At 40.1% G+C, this 26,622-nt stretch overlaps 1 protein-coding gene across 6 annotated transcripts in view; it reads left to right on the top strand.

Annotated features, from left to right (window-relative positions):
* ptprua (protein tyrosine phosphatase receptor type Ua) overlaps positions 1-26,622 on the top strand; it is a 207,308-nt gene that overhangs the window by 101,441 nt on the left and 79,245 nt on the right. For all 6 annotated transcript variants that reach the window (XM_084379442.1, XM_084379441.1, XM_084379440.1 and 3 more), the window contains exons 4-7: positions 12,279-12,360; positions 19,267-19,382; positions 23,845-24,016; positions 26,202-26,495. In XM_084379442.1, the coding sequence (XP_084235568.1) occupies positions 12,279-12,360; positions 19,267-19,382; positions 23,845-24,016; positions 26,202-26,495 (664 nt within the window). The remainder of the gene's footprint in view (positions 1-12,278; positions 12,361-19,266; positions 19,383-23,844; positions 24,017-26,201; positions 26,496-26,622) is intronic.

Raw genomic sequence — 26,622 nt, 5'->3', positions numbered from 1 at the left:
TTCTGTATTTCTGTCTGTGCTCTTCTCACCAATTTTATGTGGGTGGGGCTCCATTGGAAAAATGTGAGGTCACGTGCTTCCATGCATCATTCACGATTCAGCAACGTCTGAATCAAAATGTAATGACAGTCCTTGTTGAAGTGCCCCTCTAGTGTAGTAGTGTAAAGAGCAAGAAAAGTCAGAGTTATGGGGTGCTGGGGGTAGTTGAATGGGTCATACACTGAAGACCAGAGCTCCTGTCCCAGTCAGGAGTGATCTGTTTTTAAGTTATTTTACGTAAGTAAACTAACATTTGTAAATGATGTCACTAAATTACAGTAACTTACACAAGTGACTTGCTTACGTCACTTATATTACTTGACGGGATTTAAGTCACTTACCTAAACGTAGTCATTTTAACCCAAATTATGATAATATCCTAAACCTAACCAAGTAGTTTAGGTGCCTAAACCTAACATAGTAGTATTTGTGACTAAAACACTAGTGTTTGCGATTTAACCTAATCAAGTATTTTGTGTTACTGTTTGACAACGTTAATAACAAAGTCATATGTCCTAATATGTGAACAGTTTGTCAGCAAGTTTTATTCTGACAGTCTAGCATGACGTTGTAAATTACATATTGTGGCTAACTTGAATTGAACTCTCCATGTGCTTAACTGACGCTAAAGGAGTAGGTAGAGCGTTATAGTTTGAAACTTTAGGCGTCTTAGCAGGCTGTCTAATTAAGTCTGGTGTGAGAACGTGTGATGAAGCGGGTTCGCTGAGTTTTTAGTGTCAAACTTATTTCACTTTAATATTGATTGTTCCCTTTTTTTTAAATAATTTATTTAGTGAGCCTCTGTAACATTAAGTATTTAAGTTTTGAAACCAAGTTTTCAGGGGTTTAAGTTCAGTTGATTTCTGCAGTAATCTGGAACTAGTGCCAGCACAGTTTTTCTCCTCAGACAGTGCACTGCCTTCACGCAACTGTTTTATTCATGCACTCATTTGTCAGAAAGAAACCCTAGTAGGTAATTATAGATTTGTAATCCCACCGCATTTTGTCATAAAATGGTAAACTGTATCCCTCAAACACTGTGAAATGTTCCCATTATTATTTAATCATTTTTAGTACATGGGAGATGAAGACCACTTGTGGCTCAAAGCAAGTCTAATCTTGCAATGTTGTTCTTTTTTGTAATGAATAAAAATTTTACGTTAAAACAGGAGCATCTGAGTGCAGTGAGATACTTTTAGTTAAAGGGGAAAATCACAGATTTAACCCCATGAGGACCAGTTCACTCATATGGGAAACACAAATCAAGTTCATCTTCTGAGTCTCTGGAGGGAATTTTCTGATGTAATTTGACTTTGACATTTCTTTTTTTAATCTGTCTGCCTTGAGTCCCCAACTTTACAGAAGTGCAAGATTACATTTCTAGAGTGCCCCTTGAAAAAATCCAATACTGTCCTATCAGGAGTGCTAACATTATTAGTTAAGTGATAGCTCCGTAATAAGTCGATTGACAGAAAATGGATTTTAATTTTAATAACTATTTTCTCACTTTAGTCATTTAGTAGCTGAAGTTATTGGACACACTGTTCACAGCTTCACAAATGGGTTATTTGAATAAATGTTCTTTTCCCTTTTCAGTTTCATTTCTTATCACTTTAAAGTGAATGTATTTTAATTTTGCTTCTCAGACTAAATAAGACATCAGTGTGTGTTCTGGGAAATTGTGGTGGACATGTTCAATTTTGTGTGATATTTTATGAAATGAGTGATCCATCAGCCATCAAAAAATAATTAGTACTTGAATAAATAATGAACATAATCATTAGTTGAAGTTTTTTCTGTTTGTGTTCCCCTGTGATATAATGAATAGTGATGCAGATTGATTGATTACATACAGCATGCAGTAACATGGTGATGGCAAAAGTCACTGTCAGTGCTGAGCAACAACTCAATAATACTGGAAACTGACTGTGTGAGTGAACTAGTAATGGAATGTCGTGTCACCGTTTTGCAAATTTAAAAACTTAAAATGGTTTTTGCTGTACATGTGTGGGGAGTTTTGTTAGATTCCAGCTGCATTACAGTGGAACACAGAGTTTGATTGAGCATTTGATGACATTTTTAGCAAAGTTAGGAGCATAGCTCTAGTGACGGCAGTGTCAGTTGGTCATTCCTCCACTTTGGTTCAGACTGAAGCAACTCAACAATTATTGGATGATTTTCATTGAATTCTGTGCTGACATTCATTTTCCAAAAAGGATAAAGAACACTGACTGTGGTGATCCTTTAACTTCTCATCTAACGCCATCATCTTGTCTATATTTAAAGTTGTCCAATACTTAAGTGCTAAATACAATAATTGAGTGCTAAATTGCATATGTTAACATACTGAACAGAGTATCTGACATTAAATATATTAAAGTATCAAAATTACAAGTAGAAGTAAATTATACAAATATTTACATATTTGTATATACTGCATACTATGGGCCGACTGATGATCGGTTATAATATTCAGCATTTTTTAGTTTTTTAAAAATCCGATTGCTGATAAACTAAATTAATTTAAAATATGCTACTTTGGCTCAAATGCAGCAGGGAAACATTTAACAGCTTAGCATTAGCTGAAGATCAGCCTCAGAGAGTCTTTCTTGTTATCTCTTTTTGCATCTGATTTGATCAATATTAGAAAAATATTTTTATATACAGTATATAATAATGATTGCTTTGTCCATTATAAACATTAGTCTCTATTTTGTTATATATTTCAGGTGTTAGTAAACCACCAGCTGCTCCATTGAGCTGATCTGTGGTAACCTAATGCTGAATCTTGGCTACTGTCAGCTTCAGCAGCTTTATTATCACATGCAAGGATTAGCAAATTGCAGCTGTGTCATATATCACGGTGGCTCAATAGGTGTATAATTACAGTAGGCGTGTGTTTGCATTGTATCTTTATTTATTGGTCAATTTACCTGCGTGCTGCAGTGTAATCAATAGCTCCGTTTGATGCCTGTATTGTCGATGCTGCATTATTAGGGCTGTTGTGTAGCTTGTAAGATTGTGATGACTGGATGCAGCCCTGCCTCACCTCATTACGGCTGATAATTTATCCCCTAATGCTCTCTTTCTTCCCACCAAGCCTGTCCCCTCCTACACACCCCGCCGCCCCACACCAAAACTGTTGTTAATGAGAAGCCAGTGGCTGGTGTAAGGGATTGTAGGAGCGTGGGTCCGCCAAACAGTCAATTGACCTCAATTCCATGCGACCCTCAGTGCGGGGGATCAGGCTGGGTGTTTGCTTCCATAACCTTGGCGCACTGTGGGCCCCATCTCAATAAATCAAGAGCCAGTTAATGAGATTAGAGGGCTGCACAGATCAATGAGGACAGCCTGCGCTTTACCATCCTCAGCTCTCCTGTCCTGGGCGACTCTCACAAACAGCCAAACTGATTTAAAGTAATGATTTTCTTCCCTTTGTATAGCCGTTAGAAGTTTGTCTGCGACGCACCGTAGCGGAGGCAGAGGTGGAGGCAGGGGGCGGCGCTCTCACAGGGGAGAGCTGAGGTGTACAATCAGACAAGCCGGCCCAGGCGGGGAGTTTGCTTAGCGCCGCAGTGTTTACCATGCAGACAGGCGTGCATAAGCAATGTAATCTACGACTCTGGTGATGTATGTCCAAGCTGCCTGAGTGATGAGACGGCGCTGTTCTCTAAAGTCCTCCCGCCAGGCATGTAGACACAGGACAGATTGCTTTATTTGTCTTATAAACCTGGATGATCAGCAGTGCGTAATGAAGCAGGTAAAGCTGTGCAGATGAGTGAAGAGGCTTAGATAGAGGCCCGAAGGAACAAAGTGGGTCTGTCTGCTGTGTGAAGAGGGACAGGAGTAAGCCCGGAGTCAGGCTCGCTGCCTTTTTCCATGTTGCCCTCATCCTTTTTTTGCCACGGGAGCACTCCCCCTCTCCTCAGCAGCTCCCACCGCTACAGCTCAAAGCTCAGTGCTGGCCCCACAGGGCTCCACTCATCCATCCAGTCCCATTGATAAAGATCACTGTCCAGCACTCGCAGCCAAGAGATCAGCTCCCGCAGGCCGCCGAGGAGCGGCTCCACACGGAGAGGACAACCACTTCAGAGGGCTTGGAGGAGAAAGTGTGTGTGTGTGTGTGTGTGGTGGTTGTGCTGCTGGTGGTAGTAGTGGTGGTTGAGATTAAATGGAAAAAAAATCCAGTAATCAGCGAGCATCAACACCCCCTCTGGAAAGACAGACTGCTCCAGAGATATGTTGGACTGTGATCAGAGGTGTTGTTGGCCTTTTGCATTTAGGCTTTCACTGAAATGAGATTTTAAAATTCAAAGCCAATATTTCTGTGTTTCAAATGACCACTGGCTTCATATAGTTTTAATCACTTGGACAAAAACACAAATTTTGACTACTGAAATCTTATCTGAAAAGTGATTCACAGATAGAAATTAGCACATGATTATCTGCAACTTTTAAAAGAAAAAAAAAAGTTGTTGTTGTTCAGACTGCTACATGTAATACTGGTTAAACTTGCACTGGCTGACGATCTGATTTGATCCGATGTGTCATCTGACTGAGTTCATGACCCTCCACCTAACCCACGTCTAACGTGTCAGACACTGTTTGACTTTGGTGAACTTTCCTATTGGACATTGGACTTCAGACTGTCATTGATTTGAAGGACAGCAGAGAGAATTGATCAGACTGGTTCACACTCTGTCTGTCAGCTTGGCTTTGGGAAGTACAGTAGGTGTTAAAGAGGTGCTCTGTTGGGAATGCTGTCTTCTCTCCTTTGGATTTTTTTTTTACCCTTTCTGAATTTCCTCTTCACTCTTTGACTGTTGTCCTCCTTATATCTCACCATCTTAATTCCCAGTACATTTCACTATTTATTCCCCTTCTCTCTCATCTCCCTCTTTTTTCTCTACTCACCCATCACCTTATTTTACCCATGCAGTGAAGCAGTATGGCAAGGTTGGGTGAACTAATACCTTTAGGGCTGGATCTACTAAGATCCCAAATTGCTTGTACTAATCTGCTTGGGCAATCTAGAAATTTGCGTGTGGGGTTGAACCATGGTTTGCGGGCAATTTACTAAGAGTGATTGCGTTAATGACAACAGGTGCAAACTTCCATTGTTTCGGCGTCTCCTTCTTGCAACAATAACTGCAGACATGTGTGCATAATTACGCATACGAACCGTTTGCACCTCCATTTGAGACGTGGTAAATATAGAAGCAGTTTCTATTGGCAAAATTGCTCTCCGGTTTGATAAATCACTTTGCGTGTGCTAAATTAATATATTTACATTTTCTCCACCCACAACACGCACAATTGCGTGTAAACGCCCCATGTTGCATATTCATTGCTGCAAACGTACTAACTGAATGCAGACGCGCTATTTTGCACCTTTGACAGACGCAACCCTTTTTGCGCACTGTTAGTAAATCAGTTTGTACATTTTTTTGCGTGTGCAAGCAGTGTGCACACGTTTTAATACACGCAAACCTTTAGTAGTTCCGGCCCTTAGTCTTCAGAAGGCAAAGTACCATCAGTCAGGGTTATAGCTACAGAGGTCAGCTATACTGTTTCTTTCCTGGAAACTTTCCTCACTTTAAAGTTGTAATTCATAAGATTTTGATGAAATCAGAAACTATTTTTGATACTATTCCCGGTGATCATATATTCTTTAATAGCTATTCACTGTATACACATTCAGTATTGACCTCTATGTAGTGTTATTTATTACTCTACAGTTTTGATCTATAACATGCATCCGATTTTATCAACTAATAAAACTGTCTTCTCAGAACATTTCACATCTTGCAAGTGCCTTAATGTCAATCTTCCAAGTAGATCCTAAGTGTTTTTGTTGTTTAACTGACTAAACTCATTTGTCCGTAAAGCAACAGTGACAAGTTGACAACCATGCTTGTGTTTCTTTACTGAAAAGATAAAAACCAAGCAGCAGTATTTCAGTTTAGATTCAAGCATCACACATTCACAAGCACTCAGGTACCAAACATTACGTGTCACGTCACATGACAGAAAGTCAAGCAAAACATCTTTCCACCCCATCCCAGGCTTTGTGTTCAGTCGTGATTGGACAATACTTTGTTGAGTTCTTGAAACCATTTTTCAACCAGAACTAGATTAATACATATGGGTTAATACTTTGCTTCTAAGAATGATTCATTGTGCTTTTTTTCATTCAGGCTGAAGTGTGAGGGGAACTGGTGAGCCAAGAAATGGCCCTTTGTTGGCTCATCAGTCTACTGTTGGTGAATGTGTACAGGTGCCAAGGTCCACTGTAGAATAGGTACTCAAGTGATTACCTATAAATGCATGTGCTCACACAAAGAAAAAATTGGGGAAACATGCTGTCTTGTCCTTCAACAGCCATACTGCATTGTGCACCTCACTTTATGTCTTTGGCCCGTGTAGAAAAAGGTGGCAGGCGCAATTGCACATCATGTATTTCAATGTTTTACTGCCTCATTGCCAATATGGATCAATAGAGTTGGCCTCATGCTAGCTGAAGAAATCAATTAACAGAACGTTGTTGCAATTTTTGTGCACCGCACAACTCAAACCATTGCATGTTAGTCATTAAGTGAATCAAAGTCCTGATGAAGATTGATGTCACCAGCAGATCAATTGAGAGCTTTATCATTAGCGCAAACACATAAATAATTTCTGCAGCGCTGTAATGAAACCTTCAAGCTTAAAATATTAATTACTGTGCAAATCTTGTTTTTAATGCAATCCCTTTTACTGCCACCACTGACTTTATGTATTCACTGGGAGGCCTCCCGGGATGCAGTATGGATTTTGTTACTCTACACTATCAATTCTCCGGCATTGAATTTTATGAGCCAAACACGATGCAGCAGGAGGCGCATATTAAAATGCTTGCATGCTTTTTACATCAAATGTGACTGTCCAGCTGCTTCCGTCTCCTTAACTGTCTACACTTGCTGTTCTTGTGCCAGAACTTGCTTCCTGACTCGGATTTGTTTCTCGTGTCATTTCCTTTGGTTGCTGACGATGACACGGCGCTCCATCTCAGGAGATGGCTCCCTGCTGCTTGCAGTAAACCAAACCTTGATTCACACTTCACAGATTGTGCCTGTGCAGTGTTACAGGCCTCCTTTTGTTGCTCGTTTTTGTCACAACAAAAGCCTGAGCGGCGCTGAATGAAGGCTTGAGAATGACATCACCTTGAACTGGATACTCTCAAGTGGACGAATCCATCTCTTATATTGTTTGCAGAAATAGATTTTCCTCCGTGCCTACTCGTGTAAGTATTGGAAAAGGGTGAAACTTTGCTATCAAATATTAAAGATGCTATCAGGCTCTGTCATGACAAACAATATCAGTGTAGCCTAAGCCTCCACCCACCACTTTCTGTCTCCTTCTCCAATGCAAGGTGCTCCTCCACTATTTTTCCCTGCACTGCTTTTCTCTTTATACATCTCTCTGTGGTGGCCCTGACTTTTTAAAGGAGAAGACAAATAAATAGAAAAAGATCTTTACCAATTCAATAGCACAGGCACATTATTTAGTAACAAAAAAAATAGTGGACAGAGCTACTGTGACGTCGCTCATATGTTTTTTAAGAGCCAAAATGAAGCTCAGAGTGGATGGCAATGGCCAGCGTCATCTTGGCAGTACCTGACTCCGCTTCGACTAGTCAAAAAATGAGCAAAGAGGTGGAGCGTGAGTGGAGCTGAAGAGGACCTTGTTAGTTAGACAAGCCCACCTAGTTGGAAGCTAACTAAAGCTACCAAGCTGTCTATGTTCACATGCAGAAGCAAATTTAACCTCACGTTACTAAAAATGATCAGTCGATCATTATGTTTATTGGAGGTGGTTGTGTGAGTTTCACCCAGGTTTATTTGCCCTGAACAGACAGAATATCCTACTACCTAATAGCGTTTAACAGCATGCATTGAGGTTGTGTGTCTGTGTTTGTGTTCAGTTTTGCCCAAAAACCAGCAGTCACCATAGAGCCCTGATCTTTCTGTTGTCTCCCAGCGTTTTTTCTTCTTATCTCTTCTCTGTACTTTCATAAAGTAAAGTAAATGTACCCTGCAGCAGTCAATTAAGGGAGACATACAGTACATTATAGCTTGTCATAGGGTTTCTGTACCTCCTCAGCTTGTTGCTACAGACAGGTTGAGAGGCGAAATCCGCTTTTCAGTCTCAAAAGTTAAAAACACAAACTGTTTGTGCTAATTCCTCCAGAAGCTGCGGCTCTTCCCAATGCTGTCTCCTCTAGAGTTTACCAGCTTGAGCACCTATCTGCTACGCTGACAGGGTCACTCATTTATCCAAAATAGTGCTAAATAGCAAAGTAGATGAGGTGAAGCTGAGCAGACAGCTTGTGGTTTACTGACGCTCAAAGCACCCTTTATTATGCTTAACTTCAACCCTTAAAATCATTTAAATCAGAATTTTGCAAAAAAATGCCCCCATACAGTTGTCACAAACAGGGAAATTAGCTTTAGAGACCAAAGCTGCTTTTTGTACTAGGCTGCTGAAAAGTTTGGCATTTTAACATGGGGTCTCATGGGGATTGATCTATTGTTGGAGCCAGTCTCAAGTGGCCATATGACGAACTACAGTTTTCGGTGCCTCTGCATTGCTTCATTTTTCAGCTCCGCAGGTTGCCGCCCCAGTTATCCACATCCATAGCAACAGTTTGTATGCCTGGGCATGTCATCAGTTTTTCTTTCTGCTGGAGACGTTGTGTTATCACTTAGTTAAGTTTTTATCTCGACAACTTGCTTACTTGTATTTTTTGTATTTACGGCACCTTTCAGTAGCTGGTTGTGTTTTCTTCTATATGTGACTTTGTATTCTTTATTTTCTGTGTGGTTTGTTATGTTATTCACAGTATATTATGCCTGCAGTGCATTGACCTCTCAGGGCCACCATACTATCTCCTACTCCGGCTCCTTTACCAGCCAGTTGTCTCATTTGCAGTGTCCTGCTTTGTGTGTGCAAACATGTAGACAGATTCTACTGTAGCCATTTGTGTAATAGCTTGTGTTGCATGTAATGCAGCTATTGGGTGCCAAGTTTTGTTCCTCAGTGTCCAGCACAGTCATACTCAAACACACTTTTCTATAAGGGAGGGCAGATGCGGAGGAGCTTAATGATGGCTCCCAGCGCAGAGCTGAGTGAATCGATGGTGGTGGGTGCGTTGACGCGTGATGAATTGAAGAGTTAATCGGTCAGACGTCTCTAATGGCCCGACATAGGAATGAAAAATAAAAATAAATTAGTGGAAAGAAAGCCTTAGTCTGTATCCATCTGCCAAGGCCTTTTGTGGTATTGATTGGCTCGAGGCACTTAAAGCTTGATGTATTGTCAACATTGCAATCTATTGCTCGTCTGAGTGCACGGTCACAGTCTGACTTCCACTGGGCTCTGGCATAGATAACTAGAGTTTGTATGAGTGGGTGACTCACACATACAGATGGGTGATGTAGTATACAGTTAAGGCTGTTAATGCACTCAACCCTCAAGTTCAGAGTTTGTTGCGCTGCAGTAAAAAGTGAGGAGTTGCTTGTGGAGGGAATGGTTTGGGCTCTGCTGACTGTAATTACTACCCAGAAACCCACAATGACTTTGTTGCACTCTGGGAGGCCTCCTGATTCATTTTGAGGCTCTGCATGCGCTTAGCTCATTTAAATAAGTCAGTGAATATTGAGGCTGTGTTTAAGCGCGCCTTAAACTGCTGCATGGATTGATAAAATGGACAGTAGAAAAGAAGAGAGTAATGTTTTCTTGTTTTTAGCACTGTGTGGTATTGTATGGTAAAATCTCTGTGAAAAAGATAGTTGTTAGATGTACATTTACAATGTCTAATCAGTTGACTAAATCCAATTGAAGACTTTACCATTAGAAGTGTTTTTGCCATTTGAGAGTGCTTTTAAAGTAAGTTCTGACATATGGAGTATGAAGTATCAGGGTGAGTCTAGGGCCATGAGGGTTATTCAAAGTTATTTTGTCCTAAAAGTGTCCGTATTTTCATTTAAAATGTTTTCATGTATAAATAAAATAGAAGGCAAAGAAAATGTGATCATTTGTACTTATTTCAGCCACAGGTGGTCAGTGCCACTGTGAGTGTGTTTGTGAGGGGGGTATTGGTTTGTGCACCTGACTTTTTAAAAGATATCTCAACACAATAAATTCTTTGCTCTCTATAATGTGTATTTATCATGAGAGATTATGGAATTGTATTTTTTCAACCACATGTTATGTAACACTTCGTATTGTCAAAAAAGGTCTTTGAAGATCAGTTCTGGAGGTAGTTTGTTGGGCAGTTTTCAACACAAGTACAATTAGACAATCAAGTTCAGGTCCCGAAACCAGAGTCCAACACAACAGGTTAACAAAACAATGCACCAAAAATGCTATGCATAAGCTGTTAACGCACCTGCTCTCTGAGTCATTTGATAAGTCCTGTCCACTACTACAGAAAGCCAAAGAGAAAGAACCAGGGCCCGTATTCCTAAAGATTCTGAGAATCCTCTCAGAGAGCTCCTAACTTAACCTAAAAATTCCTAGCAAGGAGTCTTAGCTTAGGAGTGATTCCAGAACATTCTCAGAGAACTCTGAGCAAGGAATGGACAGAAACTCCTATCTTAGTGAGGAGGTGTGGTTGACCCCGTTGCTAGGTATGAGTCATCATTTCAAAAGCTGTGATTGGTTGATCCTAAAAGCTGGATAAAAAATATATTTTGGTGATAATGGGCAAAGGATGGACCCTCAAATCGATAAACTTAATCATAGAATCTAATCTTATGAAGACTGTGTAATTGTAAATAATATTTCACATAAAAGAAAATATCTGTTAAATGAATAGTAAGCTATACTTTAAAATTATCCTACAAAATGTGTGAAAACTTAGGCCCACTTGCACAGTATTCACATAGTGATAGTTATATTTATTTGCTTATATTAATTGCCATGCTGGTAATTTTTGAACTTTCAACATTTCAACTCAATTTAGTATTAATGAGGGTAAAATGGCGCAGCTTTCATCGATGTCTGTGATTGCTGACTGGCCTATAAGAAGCAGCTTTCATTTCGGGTGGTATTGCATTGTGGCGTTAGGTTGGAGATGTAAGTGCATCTCTAATGAGATCAACCACAAACATGATTCCTGCATGATCCAATCTGTAGCGTTTAATTAATTCACTGTCATCCAATATTTGGAGAATATCTCTCCTGTCTCTTCCGTCCGCCATTTTGTCCTCTGCTTAGGGAACTCCTAAGCCGCTTAAAAGTCCTCTTCCCTGCTCTTAACAGATCTCACCTTAGGAGCTCTCTTAAGAGCTACTGTAGGATTCTTTAGGAATAGCTTTTATCTTTACTAGGATCTACTCTTCACTTTTAGGGGAAACATCATGATTCTAAGAATTTTCTTAGAATTTGGCCACTAGGAGCAACTCTTTGCACTAAGAATCTTTAGGAATACAGCCCCAGGTTGATAGCAAAGGAAGTTATGAGCCTAGCACTCAACTTAATACTACAGAAAGTGCCGTGGCCATGTCTGAAAGTGTTCACTTGTGTGCCATTTTGTAGACTCAGAGGTTGGACAAACATGTGCATTGAGATGTGACGACCAGCAATCGAAGTGACTGTTAGTTTCAAAATAACAGTGGATACCTGCATCACATATTTCAGGACTGGAGAGTATATTCCATTGAAAGAAGAACTGATGGCTTTTCTCGATGGAAAACATGTTTTTGCTATTCTCCCTACTGGCTTCAGTAAGAGTTTGAATTGCCAACTAGCTCCACTGGTGGTAGCACTATCCTGCTGTTGATCTGACTGGTTGAAGTTGGACTGTGATAGAAAGGGATGGAGAGATGGTTCGTTCAATCACCTGTCAAGTATTTGTTTTCTGAATACACAATGCCCCAAAACTCCCTCTGTAATGTATTTTTTTTTTTTATGTAGCACTTGAGGCTGTACAGCATTTTGCAATTTCTGGGTTGTATCCACATGGTCGCATGCAATTATTGTGAGTCACTTTGGATACTGTTTGGGAAAATAACGATAGATAAAAGGGTCCAGTGAAGCTTCATTTTAAATGTGCAGTTGAATTAATGAAAAATCAGTGCAATTCTGTTCTTGACAGACCTTTGAACCCCATCCCCCCAATTTCCTTCTTTGTAAGTCTACTTGCCACTCAAGATGTAATGGTCTGTAGTCATTTAATTTATCCATTGTCTCCACAGGTCATCTTTGAAGCGACCATTTCCGAGGAGCGACAGGGCTACATTGCCTTGGACGACATTGTGCTGCTCAATTACCCCTGTTGTAAGTACCCGTTCTGCACTCCTCACAGCCTACTTGCTGACCTTTATCGAGCCTGGGGAAAGTGTTGAGCTCCAGGAAGCTCAACGGTTTCCCGGAGGTGACTCAAGACTATGAGGCAATCCTGCTGACAGGGGGGGCAACTGAGGCACACACACCTGGTACTTGTCCGAGTGTCACAGCTACAATAACGCAGCAGGAGGCTTCCTTTTCGTCCTGGCAGAATGGCTGACCTTTACCTCTTCTGATCGCTATGCTCCCAGCTGGGAGCTTTTAAGGCTAATGTGATGTTACAGGCAGAAAAAGGACAGCTAGTGGTTGTACTTTGATCCTCTCTGGGAGATTTTTTTTGTTGGCAACACTGGGATATCGGGGCGTTGAAGCTGGTGATATTACATTTTGTTCTGTTCTGTTACATTTACCATTATACCCCCCACAGTCCTTTGGTACACAGGCTCTTTGTAGACGTTGTATCCATCATAACAGCCGCCTTTCTTTCACTACTCTGCTGTTCCCAAGATAAGCTCTATTGGATACCGTAGATAAATCGGATCTGATTGCTCTGCCTGGAAGGAGTTATAAAAGCTGCACTGACCTCTTCTGACGTCCATAAAGAGATAACACGGTGACAGAAGAGAAAATTATATGAAATAGCTGAAAATGGGATCATTATTGGCATTTTATTAAATAATAAGTTTATCCATTTGATAGTTATTGGCTTGATCAATTATTGTTTCCGAACTGTGGTATAGTGCAGAGTGTTTGATTACATAATTACTCTGTAATCGGTCATTTCTGCGGCTGGCTGTTGATGGAATTCCATTAACCTAAATTGAGTATAATGCAAGGTTTTAATTAGATTCCACACACATAAAGCTGATTATGTGTTGGTGCCATTATTATTAGTTGATGTAATATTTGTTTTCTGGGTTCCAGTGGTTTTATTGCATCGTGGTGGTCTGATTTCAGTGTCAGAGGAAGGATTTTTTTTTCTCAAATTTATATATAAAAGCTGCACTGATCAATATTTTATATTAACAGTGGATGAGATGACTATGGATTATGAGAAACATGATGATCGTCATGATAAACCCATAGAGAATTAGCTGCAAACACTGCAGAACCCGCAGTGCAGCCTTTTTTTTGTTTTTTTTGTTTTGGATTTCCAGCTCAAACTATGTTTTTTTTTTTCTCTGCAAGAAAGCTTTGATAAACCCACTGTCCACTACCTGTCTGCCACCAACTGACTGACAGGCAAATTGTAACTATTTGGTGATAATAGTGGTGAATCTAGCAGCTAGAGACAGGGTTTTTTAGAAGTTTGTGGATCAAATCAAAGCTAAAAAGAGGATGAATATTAGACTTAAGCTTAAGCTGGGAACTTGAATGTTTTGCTGATTGTGGCAGCCCCTGTGGACAAAAGTTGTACAAGCGCCACCAAATTCTCTCATAAAGATCTCGATCTGGCTAGCGCATGCATTGATTTTGGAAGTGGGTAGTACTATTTTTCTTTTTTTAAACACAGCTTAAACAGCTAAAACGGCAGAATGAATCACAATGAGGTGATGTATCTTTGTGGATAATGACTTAGATGGTGGTGGAACGAAGTGAACTTTGTTTAAATGTTGTGCCGTACCAATAGACTACAAAGCAGCTTCTTTCCTCAGGCTGTGACACCTCAGTTCGTCAACAGCACTCACATGAATTGGATTCCGAGCCAGTGACAGGCATTAAGAATAACTATTGTAACTATGTAGAAATACCCAATATTTCCACTGATGATCTTGTTTACTTGTGTAGGTAAAAAAACAGACATCAGTATTACATTTAGACAGTTTCATAACCAGTAAAAAGTTAGTTGCAGCACGTTTAAGATCATTACATTCCCAGAAACTTGTGTGTGTCCGTGTCTGCTGTAAATAGGTGATTGTTTGTCTAAAGCCCTCACAGATTTATTATATGATATATGTTTTTAGGTTGATCTGCTGCCTCCATGTGGCCAAAAATAATTTCATCCAGCTTTAAACAATGTTATCACACCTCAACTATCTGCAGCCTTAATCCAACAACACTGACATTAGTATATGGCTGTCAGAAACCCAGAATTTCTGTCAAACCGTGCTGCTTAGATCCACACTGGCCTTCTGTGAGAACACTAATATTGTTTTTTAGCTACATAAATGTGGAAAAATGTTAATGAATGTTAATGTTGGGTATTTATGAGCTCATGAAATTCAGATATCTTTTTGTGGCTCTATTGAAAAATAAGGCAGGCCACACGTTATAAATCATTGAATCCTCACTGGGAACCAGACCGAGGAACTGAAATAACCCTCTCTAAAACCAGTGAGGATCTATTCTTTATTTATTTTCATTTTTGTCTTACCCATGGTCATTTCAATGTTTGCCACTTGCCCTCTTTCACCCTGTCCTCAGTGCAGCAGGATGCATTTTCATGGTAATTTTGAACAGGGCTTTTGGATAGGTACCATTGCCAGGGCTGCTCAGCATGTGACTGTGAGTGGCTGAGTTTAGCCTTGGTGCAGATGGTGATGCTTGGACCCTCACCATGCCTATTAGCTTAAGTTTGGGGACAGTGTCCTTGCCAGGGGTTGCTTTATATACAGTTACACCATAAATACATGAATCATAAAGCACAATTGATGTGTACTCAATTACGCATATACACCCTCATCTACTCATAGACAAAGTACCAAAAATGAATACATGTGCACAATCACGTATTCTTTTGTAGCAGCTGGTGTAGCTGTAAAAGCAGCCACCCTGAGAAAAACGGTCACAGAAAGATTTAAGTAAACATTAGTTAGCTGGTATAGATTTCCCCATAGACACACAGAATAATAGTACACCCCCTTAGGAAAGATTCAAGTCAGAGGAAAGTGCTATTCAGTGTGCATTCACACTCACTTGACATTTCTGTTTTTTTCCTCTGGAGTCTGTGTCTTTATTCTGAACACGTGTTTCAGTCAAGACCAATCCCTCCTGCATCAATAGTAGGAGGCAGCATTACTAATTTAGAGAACCAACATCTCAGACAGTCGGAATACATTTGAGACTCAAATTACCTTGCCTCTATTTACGTTTAGTGGTATTAATTAAGGCTAAACAGGTCACACAACCACACTACTGGGCTTTTAGATTTCAAATTAAATTTTCCCAGTCACTATTAATGCAACTGCCTCGTCCTCAGACGACTTCTCCTATAATTGGGGCTGTGAACGTTAGTCTTTAAAAGATGACTTGAAAGTCTCTGCTTATTTCCCCCTGATAACACACCCTGACTGGCACCATAGGATGTTTGCAATACACGCAATGTTTACACATGTGAAATGAGTCGGGTATTGTTAGAGATATGCACCTGAGGAAATGTGTTACCGCAGAACCCTTTCACTCAGCTTATTGGATGGTTAGGGCATGGAAAGGAAAGCAAAGAGGAAATAGAAAAATCAGCGATAGGTAAAATGTGAGATGCAATTTCTATCATCCCATCCTCAGCCAGATGTTGCTGCTGGTTACTGTGGAAACGAAGCATGAAAGTGTGTGTTGTGCGAATTGTCCCAGCCGCTGCATCAGAATTTAATTTTGTCCGTCACATTGGTGTCCAGTAGAAACAATTTGCTCAGAACACATCCTGTTTACACCACAGCAGGGCCTCCAGTTATTTTGGTCCATCTCATATGAGGAAGTTATTATTTTCACATTATATTGTTATCATTTTGTTTCATTGCCTGAGACACATTTCCGGTATGATATAGGATTGTTTCATTGACCGTGTAAAAACATATTAGCTCACTTATAATAGTCATTCATATGGTTTTTGGATAATTTGAAGCTGGAAACAGAGAGTTAATGAATGGATTTTAGTACAAATTAGCTAATTGTCATCTCTCTCTCTCTCTCTCTCTCTCTCTCTCTATATATATATATATATATATATATATATATATATATATATATAGTGTATAAAGTAAGTAAAAAAAAAGAGATGAACAAAGCTTTCCACCTGTCACATCCAGCCATGTCTATGTTAAAATCAAATCAAATCGATTTTATTTATATAGCCCAAAATCACAATCACATTGCCTCAGTGGGCTTTACAATCTGTACAGTGAACGACACCCTCTGTCCTTAGATCCTCGATTCCAGTGAGGAAAAACTTGCCATGTTAATGGAAAAAAAAAACCTTTTAACAGGGGAAAAAAACAACAAAGACGATGGAAGAAACCTCAGGAAGAGCCACAGGGGAGGGATCCCTCTCCCAGGATGGACAGACATGCAATAGATGTCGCATGTACAGAAAAGAACAACAGAATCACAGTTTACAAGTTGCATTGACAGAATATCTGATACAAATTATAAATAATTAAAATACATTATAATTATAATAATTTAGTGCAGTTGAAAAGTTACTTCTTTAGAAGAAGAGTTACACAACCTCCAACATCTAACTTTAGGCTACTTGTGTCATACACACACACACACACACATACACAATATATATGTTTTATAATAATAATGATAGTAATGATAATAATAATATGTAAATATATATGTATACTGTATATACATACATATATATAAATATATTTTTGAACTCAACTTAAACCGTTTGTAGAAGAAAAGCCTTTACCCCACTTGGAGCCTTTTGCTTTCGAACTTAAGTTTTGAGTTGCAGTTTGTTCATTAATGGTTATTATGTAAATGAAGTTAATGGAAAGCTTAGGTATTATACATCGCTAAAGCTGGCTCAGATCATTTTCTGCCTGCCAACAAAAAACAACTAATGGTGGTGAGAAACAGGGACTGCTTGCAGTTGTTGGCATGAAAACTGTCAAAACTATTTATATTATATATTGGAAAAAATGTAATTGCTGCCAGGTGTGGTCCGAAAGTAACAGCATTATATACTTTATAATTTTGTTTCAGTTAAAGTGTTGTGAAAAGAGTGAGAGAACAATTTTGGATGTAATTATATTGGTAGTGCTGGTGATGTTTGTGCCAACTTGTTGGAGGGTTTGAAATATTTTAGTATTCCAAAGATAACTCAGTTGAGAACATAATACTTTTTAGTTATAGTAAGTGATTTACGAGCTTGACATGTAGCCAATCATGGTATTAGTGAAATTGCAACTTCCAAATAGTCAATATGATATGTCAGAGATGGTATAGGTAATACAGGTAAAGGTAATCCAATAAAGGATGGCTGAATGCCAATTAGCTTGCTCAGTTTTAGGGTCCTGGTTTGTGCATAGTGTCTCACTGTCACGCTGTTATGGCAGAGTCACTGTTAGTGCCATTAGTAACACATGGACTTCAGAAAATGTGTGCTCCCTAAACAAGGTCTGTTGTTTGAAAAAATATCTTATATTACACATTAGTTTGACACATTACACTCTCTCACTGACACTTTAAGGTCTTTATGAGGCAGAGTAAAAAAAAACAAAAAACTCTCAAGTTGTTTTTTTCTGCATTGCAGTGACTCAAATCCTGATTTCCGACTGATGTATTGTACATATGATAAAAACACACACCGTATAGCATTGTTATGCTTTGCTACTTGCTTATTGATCAAAACAGAGCTGAAAATGTAAACATGACAATGAAAATCATCATGCGCTACGAATGAGAATTCGAGAATGATTACATTATTTTAAAGAAATATCAAATATTTAGAGACAATTCTCAAAAAAAAAAAAAAAACACCAAAAACCCAAAACCTCCCCATTAAAGGTACAATGAGGGGTTTTTGACCACTAAAGGCACTATGCAGCAATGTTTGGATGAGCAGCACCCAGTTGTTTTTGATATAATGTTCTTCTAGCACGTGCCACATATTTTTTTGACCATTTCATACTGATTGACATATGGTGATAGTAAGAAATGGTCCAATATGTGTACAAAAGACAGGCTGCTAGCTAGCAAACATGGATGTCAACAATATGGGCCTCAAAAAACATATATACTGTAGATATGAAAAAAGAACATTTTGTGAATGTTTTATGAGGAAGGAAACACATTCAACCTGTTTGTCAGACCTCAGGGAAGCCAATGTTCTTAAATGTAAATTCAAATGAAGAAAAGTCCACAAGATACCTTAAAGAGCACTTTATTAAATGTTGACAGTGTGGATGTATTAAGCCTCTGCGGGCTTCCATATGGTGCTGCACACATTACAGTAAACAAATGTTATTCTGCTTGTGCATATTGGCAGAGACTGGCTGGGGGGTACGTGATGTGATAACACAGAACACGTGCATTTCAACATATTCACATTAATTATGCAAACAGCAGTGTACAGAAGTCATTTGGTAAAATTAAGCCTTGTTTTGCATCTCAGTGTTTGCTATTTCACATTCCATTTAAACTATACAATAGAGTAATATCAAGCAGCATTCTTTAGTTAGCGTAACAGAAGAATGATTCACTTGTATGCTTGATAGGGCTTTAAAAGTGATACAGACTCCAGAGTCAGAGGGTTTCTGATGCCGGGAGAGAACAGTATTTGATACTGCAGAAGAACAATGTCTCTCTGTGATCATTGGCAGCTGTCTCTGTTAAACAGAATACAGGATTATGATCTTTATTTTCCTAATATATGTGGCTTTAGCTTTATTATATTTTTAAAAAAAAAGCTCATTAAAGGTTTAATGACTTATTTACTTATGATTACATATGTTGTTTATACTTGAGTGTGATAAATGTATGCATTCATGTTTGGGAGGTTGTTTCCATCCTCGTGTGTGTGTAGCTATTGTACAGCCTGTGAATAAATTACATTTCACATCTGTGTGTTCAATGTATTTAGACAGTGATGCTCGGCTCCAGATGTTCCACTCTCATCACTCTGTGTGTGTTTGTGTGTGTGCGTCTTGTGTCCTCCTTCCACAGACAAGGTGCCTCATTTCTCTCGGCTGGGTGACGTAGAGGTGAATGCCGGGCAGAACGCCTCCTTCCAGTGTGTCGCCACGGGCAAAGTTTCTGAGATTGAGCCCTTCCTCCTGGAGGTGAGAACAAGTTGTTTGTTTATAATCTCTGCTCGAGCCGTCAAGCCAACATCTCAGCACCTGCAGTGTGAACAGGTTGTCAGACTTGTCCCCTCCCCAAGGGGCCTCTGTGGTCTCAATGGCACTTAAAGACTTAAAAATGTAAATACCATGCGATGTCTCTTACAAAAATGTCCCTGGAACCTGGTCGACCTCGCTGTGAACAGTTCTCATAGACAATATATCTTCAAGTTGCTTCCTCAGTGGAAAAAAACATTTTCAGAGTAAGAGCAGAAGTCTCTGAGACGGAAATATCCCAAAACATCAAACCTGTGTTGTAAAGGTGGTTGAAAGAAATATCATTTTTGTGTTTAATTTAAATTGACCCTTCGAAATATTTCTCAAGGTGTCTGACAAAAACATTCTCATAAACTCTTCAGTGTAATGTCATGTAGATATTATGTAGGTTTGATTAACAACAGCAGCCTGACAGCCCTGGCTCGTTGATCTCAAGATGTCAGGGGAAAGACTGGACTGGCACCCGGAGCGCCGTGAGGTGGATAAACATAATGTCCAAGCTGCTAACCAGGTTTAATGGTCCCAGATGCTGCATTGGTTATCTTCCACTCTGACACATTACACGGGAAAAAACAAGCAACTGCCAGGACCAATGTTCACTTTTCTCCCAACGGTCAGGCAAAGTACGACTCAGACAGCGAAACAATCGACCCTTCGCACGGCAGACATTTTGAAATGTCAAAGCAGGGAAAACACATGTGGAATTTATAACATTAATGGCGTCTGCATTCCATTTAGGTGAGCTCGCTCTGTTATTGTGCAGGCTCAGGACACTTAATAGAATGGAGCCATCATTAACGTTATCGGTCACACCTGTGCTGTTTACTGCTCTGACAAGTCAAATGTCTGCTATGAAAAGGGCCTGTTGTTTAAAGTCCTCTGTATGTGTGTTTCCATTCGTCTGGTTTTATGCACTTTTTCAAAGAATGCCACAAAAAACCTGCTTGCAAACACCGAAAACTAAAACGAAAACTCAAACTGTTGCAAAAAAAGCTTTTACTCTTGGCTGAACTTGAAAAGATGGTTTATCAATAAAAGCAAAATGTGACAGAGTACAACAGAAAGAGACTGAGCGAATCAATCATGACATACATGAAGCATGTGACTGTAATGTCTTTCAAATGAATACATGAAACAAACAAAAAACTTTTTTGTAGCTGTTTGAGGTTTGATTGATGCTCTTTAATGACATCATCTTGTTGCTTCCTCTTCCTCTGAGATTATTTAAGGGAACCCAACTGAATTAGCACTAGCAGCTGTTTAACTCACTGAACCAACTCCCAATATTCTCATAAAGGCAGTGGCTGGGAACGTGCATTAATTTGCATTTTGGCGAAAGACGATGAAAGTTTGCACTTTGTTCTGTTGGAAAACTGACTCGAGGCTCTGGGGGAGTTTTTAAAAGCCTGCATTACAAGCTGGGGGCTTGAAAGCTTGTTTGAGAGCTGTAGGCTTTTACCAGGCGTCCAGGGTTTAAAGAAAAGACGCATTAGTTGCATTGTGGGTGTTGGATTGCTGTTTAGAAGCTCGATCCATATAAGGGACCACAAGCCAAGATATCCCAGCTTTTTGCCGCATCAGCCACGGATGCAGTAAGTAGGGGTGCTGATGGGGGCTGCAGCTCCCCTTTAAAAGAGGCTTTAGAAAAAGCATCAATCGATTTAAAAAAAAAACAAACAAACAAAAAAAAAAACGTGATGCAGATTAGCAGCACTGAGAGAGAGAGAGCGTTCATGTGGACAAGTGAGAAGGAGGGAGCATGAGTGTACACAAGTGTCCAAATAATATAAACCCTTTCTTTGAACAAGAAGCTCTACTTTCTGTGGTTTATTATTCAAATGTATGAACTGTACTGCAGACTGGAGCCTCTGTTAACAGTGACAAACAGGCACATCTGCGTTATCTATACGCTCACCTCCTCTAGATGTCTGTATCCTCACCACAACTCTATATGCAAATAAATATGTACATCACCGGGACAAATAACACGATGATATTTACACAAAGAGAGAATAACTTACAAGGAATTTACAAGGAAACACAAACAATTAAGAATTTCTCATATACAGCATTTAAGAACATTTATTAAGTCACTCCTAACCCAGCTACTCACAAAACTGAGTGTTTTTTTAAAGGAGTCTGTGGGATTTCTCTCCCTCTTTATCAAATCTTTCTCAAATTGTTGTAACTGTTGGTAAAAGACCCTTTTCACAGCAGACATTTTGTCTTGTCAGAGCAGGAAAAGCACAGGCGTGACCAATGTAAATGATGAATTAATACATAAACATGAATGTCACGCACCCCCAACTGGGACTAACATCCTGCGCCTCTGATTTCTACCGTTGTTTTTTGGTTTTTTTTAATCCGTCCCCCACTGGTCCCCCAACGTTATGGAAGTTCAACACTAAATCTTTGTTGATGTCCAAAAAATCGAAACGCAACCTCCTCTGACCTTGTGACGAACTGTGTGGTAGTTGTTAAAGGAAATGGGAGCCATTATCTTTACCATCGGCATAATAGAAGTAATAATAGCGTAACTTGATTATGTTAAATAATGCGGGAGGTTTTGTGACTCTGACTTTGTCTTTTAACGGGTGTGTTGTTGTGGAGAAATGAGTCATTGGAGGGTTTGGAAGATTATTAAGTTTGTGCCTCTACTTTTGTAGCTTTTTGATTGTGATGGCATTTAGTTTACTAAAGCCCCTTAAGTCATTTCTCTCATGCACTGACTGAAAATAGTTTCAATTTTCTTAGTTTGAATATGAGCTAATATTAGTCTTCAAAAATCCATCCCTGAATGCCTCCACTCTTCCTCTGGCCTTGAAGCCTGCACATCTAAGTGCTTTTGAAATGATGGCAGCAGGGAGACGGCGCTTTGCAAATGAGATCTCACTATACTTGGTGATCCATCCCTTGTGTTTCCGCCCGATTTTATTTCACAACCCCCCCTCTCTTCTCTGAATTGAAGCCTTTGAAGATCATTGGCATGTGAAAGAACCATTTTTATCAGTTTCAGAGTTTGCGACTTTGTTGACGGAGCCACACACACACACACACACACACACTCGCGCGCACACACAGAGGAAGATGCAAACAAACAACGCGAGCCTTGTCTTTTGTAATTTGACGGCACGCTGCAGTGAACTTCTCTGCCTAAGTTAACACCGGCTTCGGCTCCAGCTTACTTTTTCTCATTAAGAAAAAAAATAATAAACACACACGGTAACGGCAGAAAATAGAGATATATCACAAACCATTACTGCCTTCTGTTCCTCCATTTGTTGTTCAGGGCCCGTTTGATCATCAACACCGAGCCTGCTAATTGCTGCTTTCTCTTTGATCTCCCTGGCGCTGTAGAGGTCCTCTCTGGACCAGTCTGTAGCTGCTCTCCGCCGCTCTTTCTTCTATTTAGGTAGTCCAAACAAATTGTTAGCATAATGTTTCTTAATCAATTAGCATCATATTTCCTCCGCTGTCCTCTGGCCCAAATTGCAAACGGCTGTCTCAGACGCTGTTTACATCTTTAACATCAACGAGTCCAAACCTTAATTAGTTACTGCACCAACTCTTAATTACGATATGATGCGGGGCTCGCAGCCAGGAGACGGGAGTGACAGCAGACTTGGCAAGTGGAAGCATTCACGTGCGTTCAGAGGCTGCAGGTCGTTTAACGCTCGAAATCAAAGATCTCCTGTACACGGCGAGTCACTTTAAAGCAAGTGTAAGAAACGAAAACAAGCGGCATAAATTATTAAAAAAAATAAAAAATCCATATAAGCTTTTTAAAGAAGAGGAAGATTACATTGATAGCTAAAGCTAAAGTTAAAATGAGTTGTAATCTGTAGCTGCAGGCAGTAGTACCCAGCTGCTGTATATCTAATTTCGTATTTTAAACCAGCGCTGTATTTTCACCCTATCTTCCTAAACCAATTCAACACGCAGATGTCAAACCCACTTACTTGTAAAAAAAAAAAAGTCTGAGCAGGGGACAGTTTACATAATAATCTGCTTATTCTGTGAGAGAGCGGCATATATTGCAGCTCACACCTGGATCAGCTCATTGCGGGTGTTAGCCTCTGATTTCCTGTTCCACTAGTTGAGCCAATTGCCAGTGTGCCTGGAGCACTGACACATTAGCATGGCCAGAGATGAGGAGATGTCAGCTCGAGCTGGAAACAGCAACCCGGGAGGCCCGCATCAGCAGCCCCGCACGCAAAAGCCCCGTCGTTAGTGGTGACATTTATCACGTATTTATTATCTCGCCTTCTCATGTAGCTAATTCCAGCCCTCCTTTGTCTTCCTGTCTGCCCCACAGCAGGTCTAATCACTTGAGTAGACTTGAGGTAAACATGCATGGTTGGGTAGTTGTGCTAATGGCTGATTTCTCTCTGTGTCTGGCTGTCAGCGGCGAAACGGCATGTTGCTGGACGCTCCCTTGCTGTCTCGGCTGAGCCACAAACGGCTGATGGCGACTTTCCAGGTGGAGGCGCAACGTGGGGAGCAGGACCTCTACCGCTGCGTCACCCTGTCCTCCAGGGGCGCCGCCATCTCCAACTTCGGAGAACTCATCGTCAGAGGTAAGCGAGATTTCGGAAGATGTGACAAATATTTGCAGCACATGCATCGCTTCATATCTGAAAATGTAATTAGTTTCATGCATGCATTACCTGGCAGCTCCATCATATGTACCTTTAAGCAGCTGTTCCCTTCACACCCACATGTCACAGGATCTGTTTTTAACACATGTGAAATAAAAAAAAAAAGATGTGTTATTTTTATAGAACCGATGACGATGTTTGTTTACAAGGTTTTGTTTCCAGGTAGACAAACCCTGCATCACATGCTAACTTACATACAGTTGAATCATCTGTCCTCATCATGTTATTTCCATGTTTACACAACTCATTCATCTAAAATGCATATTTGATGCTTTCGTGTCTCATTAATAACACTGTCACACTTTTAGTAGAGTTAACTTGGAGTTTTAATTTACCTGATGGACCACAGACTAAAGAAAATGACAGCTTGAGTTCACCCAACAGTTAGCTTGACCAGCGGTGGGATGTCACTGTTGGGTGGATTTGGGTTTATCAAACACCCCAGGAAAGCAAGTAAAATGAAAGCACAGCACATAAAATAAGCACAGCAGAAACATCAGATAGGTAGGACCATCATTTTTAACAATACAGTTACTGTTACGGCTGAAAATGACAACAGAAATAAACGAGTTTGACAATTTCACATATCTCAGCAATGCAGATCCACCACCAGTTGTCAGCCCAGATGTGACTGTTGTTAGCATGACGTCACTGTGATTCAGTTAGTATTTACTGACCATCAGCTGCCAGCAAAACCAGGTGATTCTCTAGTATCCACAACATGTAAATAAAAAACAACTTCAGAACCTTCAGATTGCATGTTCCCCTCTTCTGGTGGAGGCTCGCTCTCCTACAAACACATAGCAGTGAAACTCTTATCTACCCTCTCTCCAACTCTCCAACCCACCAACATGCCAGAGTAACAAAGTGTTGTTGGAATGAATAACTGTTAAAATTATTGAAATTCAAATTGGAATTGTCACTGTTATTACCTTTAAAAGTAATCATCGTCCACACTCTAACTTAAACATGTTACTTTTATGTGTGTTTGTGCGGCAAAGGGACTACAGCTTGTATTTCATTGTGTGTTTCTGTATTATAGAATGGAAAATTAATGAACCTCTAACCTTGGAAATAAATACATTAATTAAACATTCAGGTGTGATGTAGATAATGTAGTAGATACAAATCTGATGTCTATCTACTTTCAGAGCAGAAGTCAGGATGTTGTTAGCCTAGTTTAGCATTCAGACTAGAGCCATGGGGAACAGCTAGCCTGGCTCTGTCGAGAGTAAAAAACATCCCAACAGCCACTCTAAGGACACTAATTAACATTTTTATTTTTATTTTTTAAATCCATGCACAAACAGAAAAGGTAAAGATGGTTATGAACTCTTGACAGAGCCAGGCTAGCTCTTTTCCCTACCAGTCATCATGCTAAGCTAGGCTAACCACATCTTGGCTTCACGTCAATACTCTCAACAGCCTCACCCTCAAAACCAAAGAAAATAAACATCCAAAAACTTCACCTCTAAGTAAACCAACAAGCCTTCACCATGCCTCTTGAATAAGTCGTGTTATAAAAGGCTCTGGAGGCACCGTGTATTGTCTCAGTCAACAACCCTCACCTCGTCCACACAATACGCACATTTCCCGCCACACAACATGATGAATTAATCTGATGTTTGCCAGGTTGATAAGGGTCATATTATCCATCAAGGCTGACTTTTTTATGTGCAGAGAGGACAAAATTAGTTCTACAATTACTCATGCAAATAAGCTCTTATTCAGCATCATTAGAGTGAAAATTAAGAATTTACAGCTTATCAAGGGTCTCTCCGTCTCTTTCTCCTCTTTCTGCGACTTTCTCTCTCATCGTCCTGATGTGATTAAAACAATTTTATGACTCAGTGCTCTGGCAGAGCAGAAATAATGTTATTGAAACTGTAAAACAGCAAAAGAGAAAATCAGTGACAGGAATCCTTGACTTCCCCTTTGCTAGCACGACTGGCTTCGACTGTCTTTCATCAGTGTTTTCTAGGACACTTTTTCATCTTTATGTTTTTGTTGTTTTCAAGAAGGATCACTCATAAGCAATATCAAAAACTCAATTTCAATATGTTTATAGATATAGAGTATGATGATAAGACATTCTTTATTCCAGTGCCGCCGACACCGATCGCTCCCCCCCAGCTCCTGCGGGCAGGCCCCACCTATCTGATCATCCAACTCAACACCAACTCCATCGTGGGGGATGGACCGGTCATCCGGCGGGAAATCCAGTACCGGGCCAGCCAGTCCATGTGGACGGAGACTCACGGTGTGGGCTCACTCACCTACAAGGTTTGGCATCTGGAGCCAGACACGGAGTACCGCATCAGTGTCCTGCTTACCCGACCCGGGGAAGGGGGCACCGGAGCGCCTGGGCCCCCTCTGATCAGCAGGACAAAGTGTGCAGGTGAGTCAGATGGAGCACGGACTCATCCTCTGAAGTCCTACATATAAAAATATGCACATGAGAGACGTTATCTGTTCAAACATGTTTTAATTTAAAGGGTCTATTTGATACTAAAGCTTTTACTGTT

The sequence above is a fragment of the Pagrus pagrus genome (genome assembly GCF_965226575.1).
Source record: "Pagrus pagrus genome assembly, chromosome: 17".
NCBI lineage: Eukaryota > Metazoa > Chordata > Actinopteri > Spariformes > Sparidae > Pagrus > Pagrus pagrus.
Note: the sequence above shows the minus strand (reverse complement) of the source record. Positions and strands in the feature narration are given on the sequence as shown.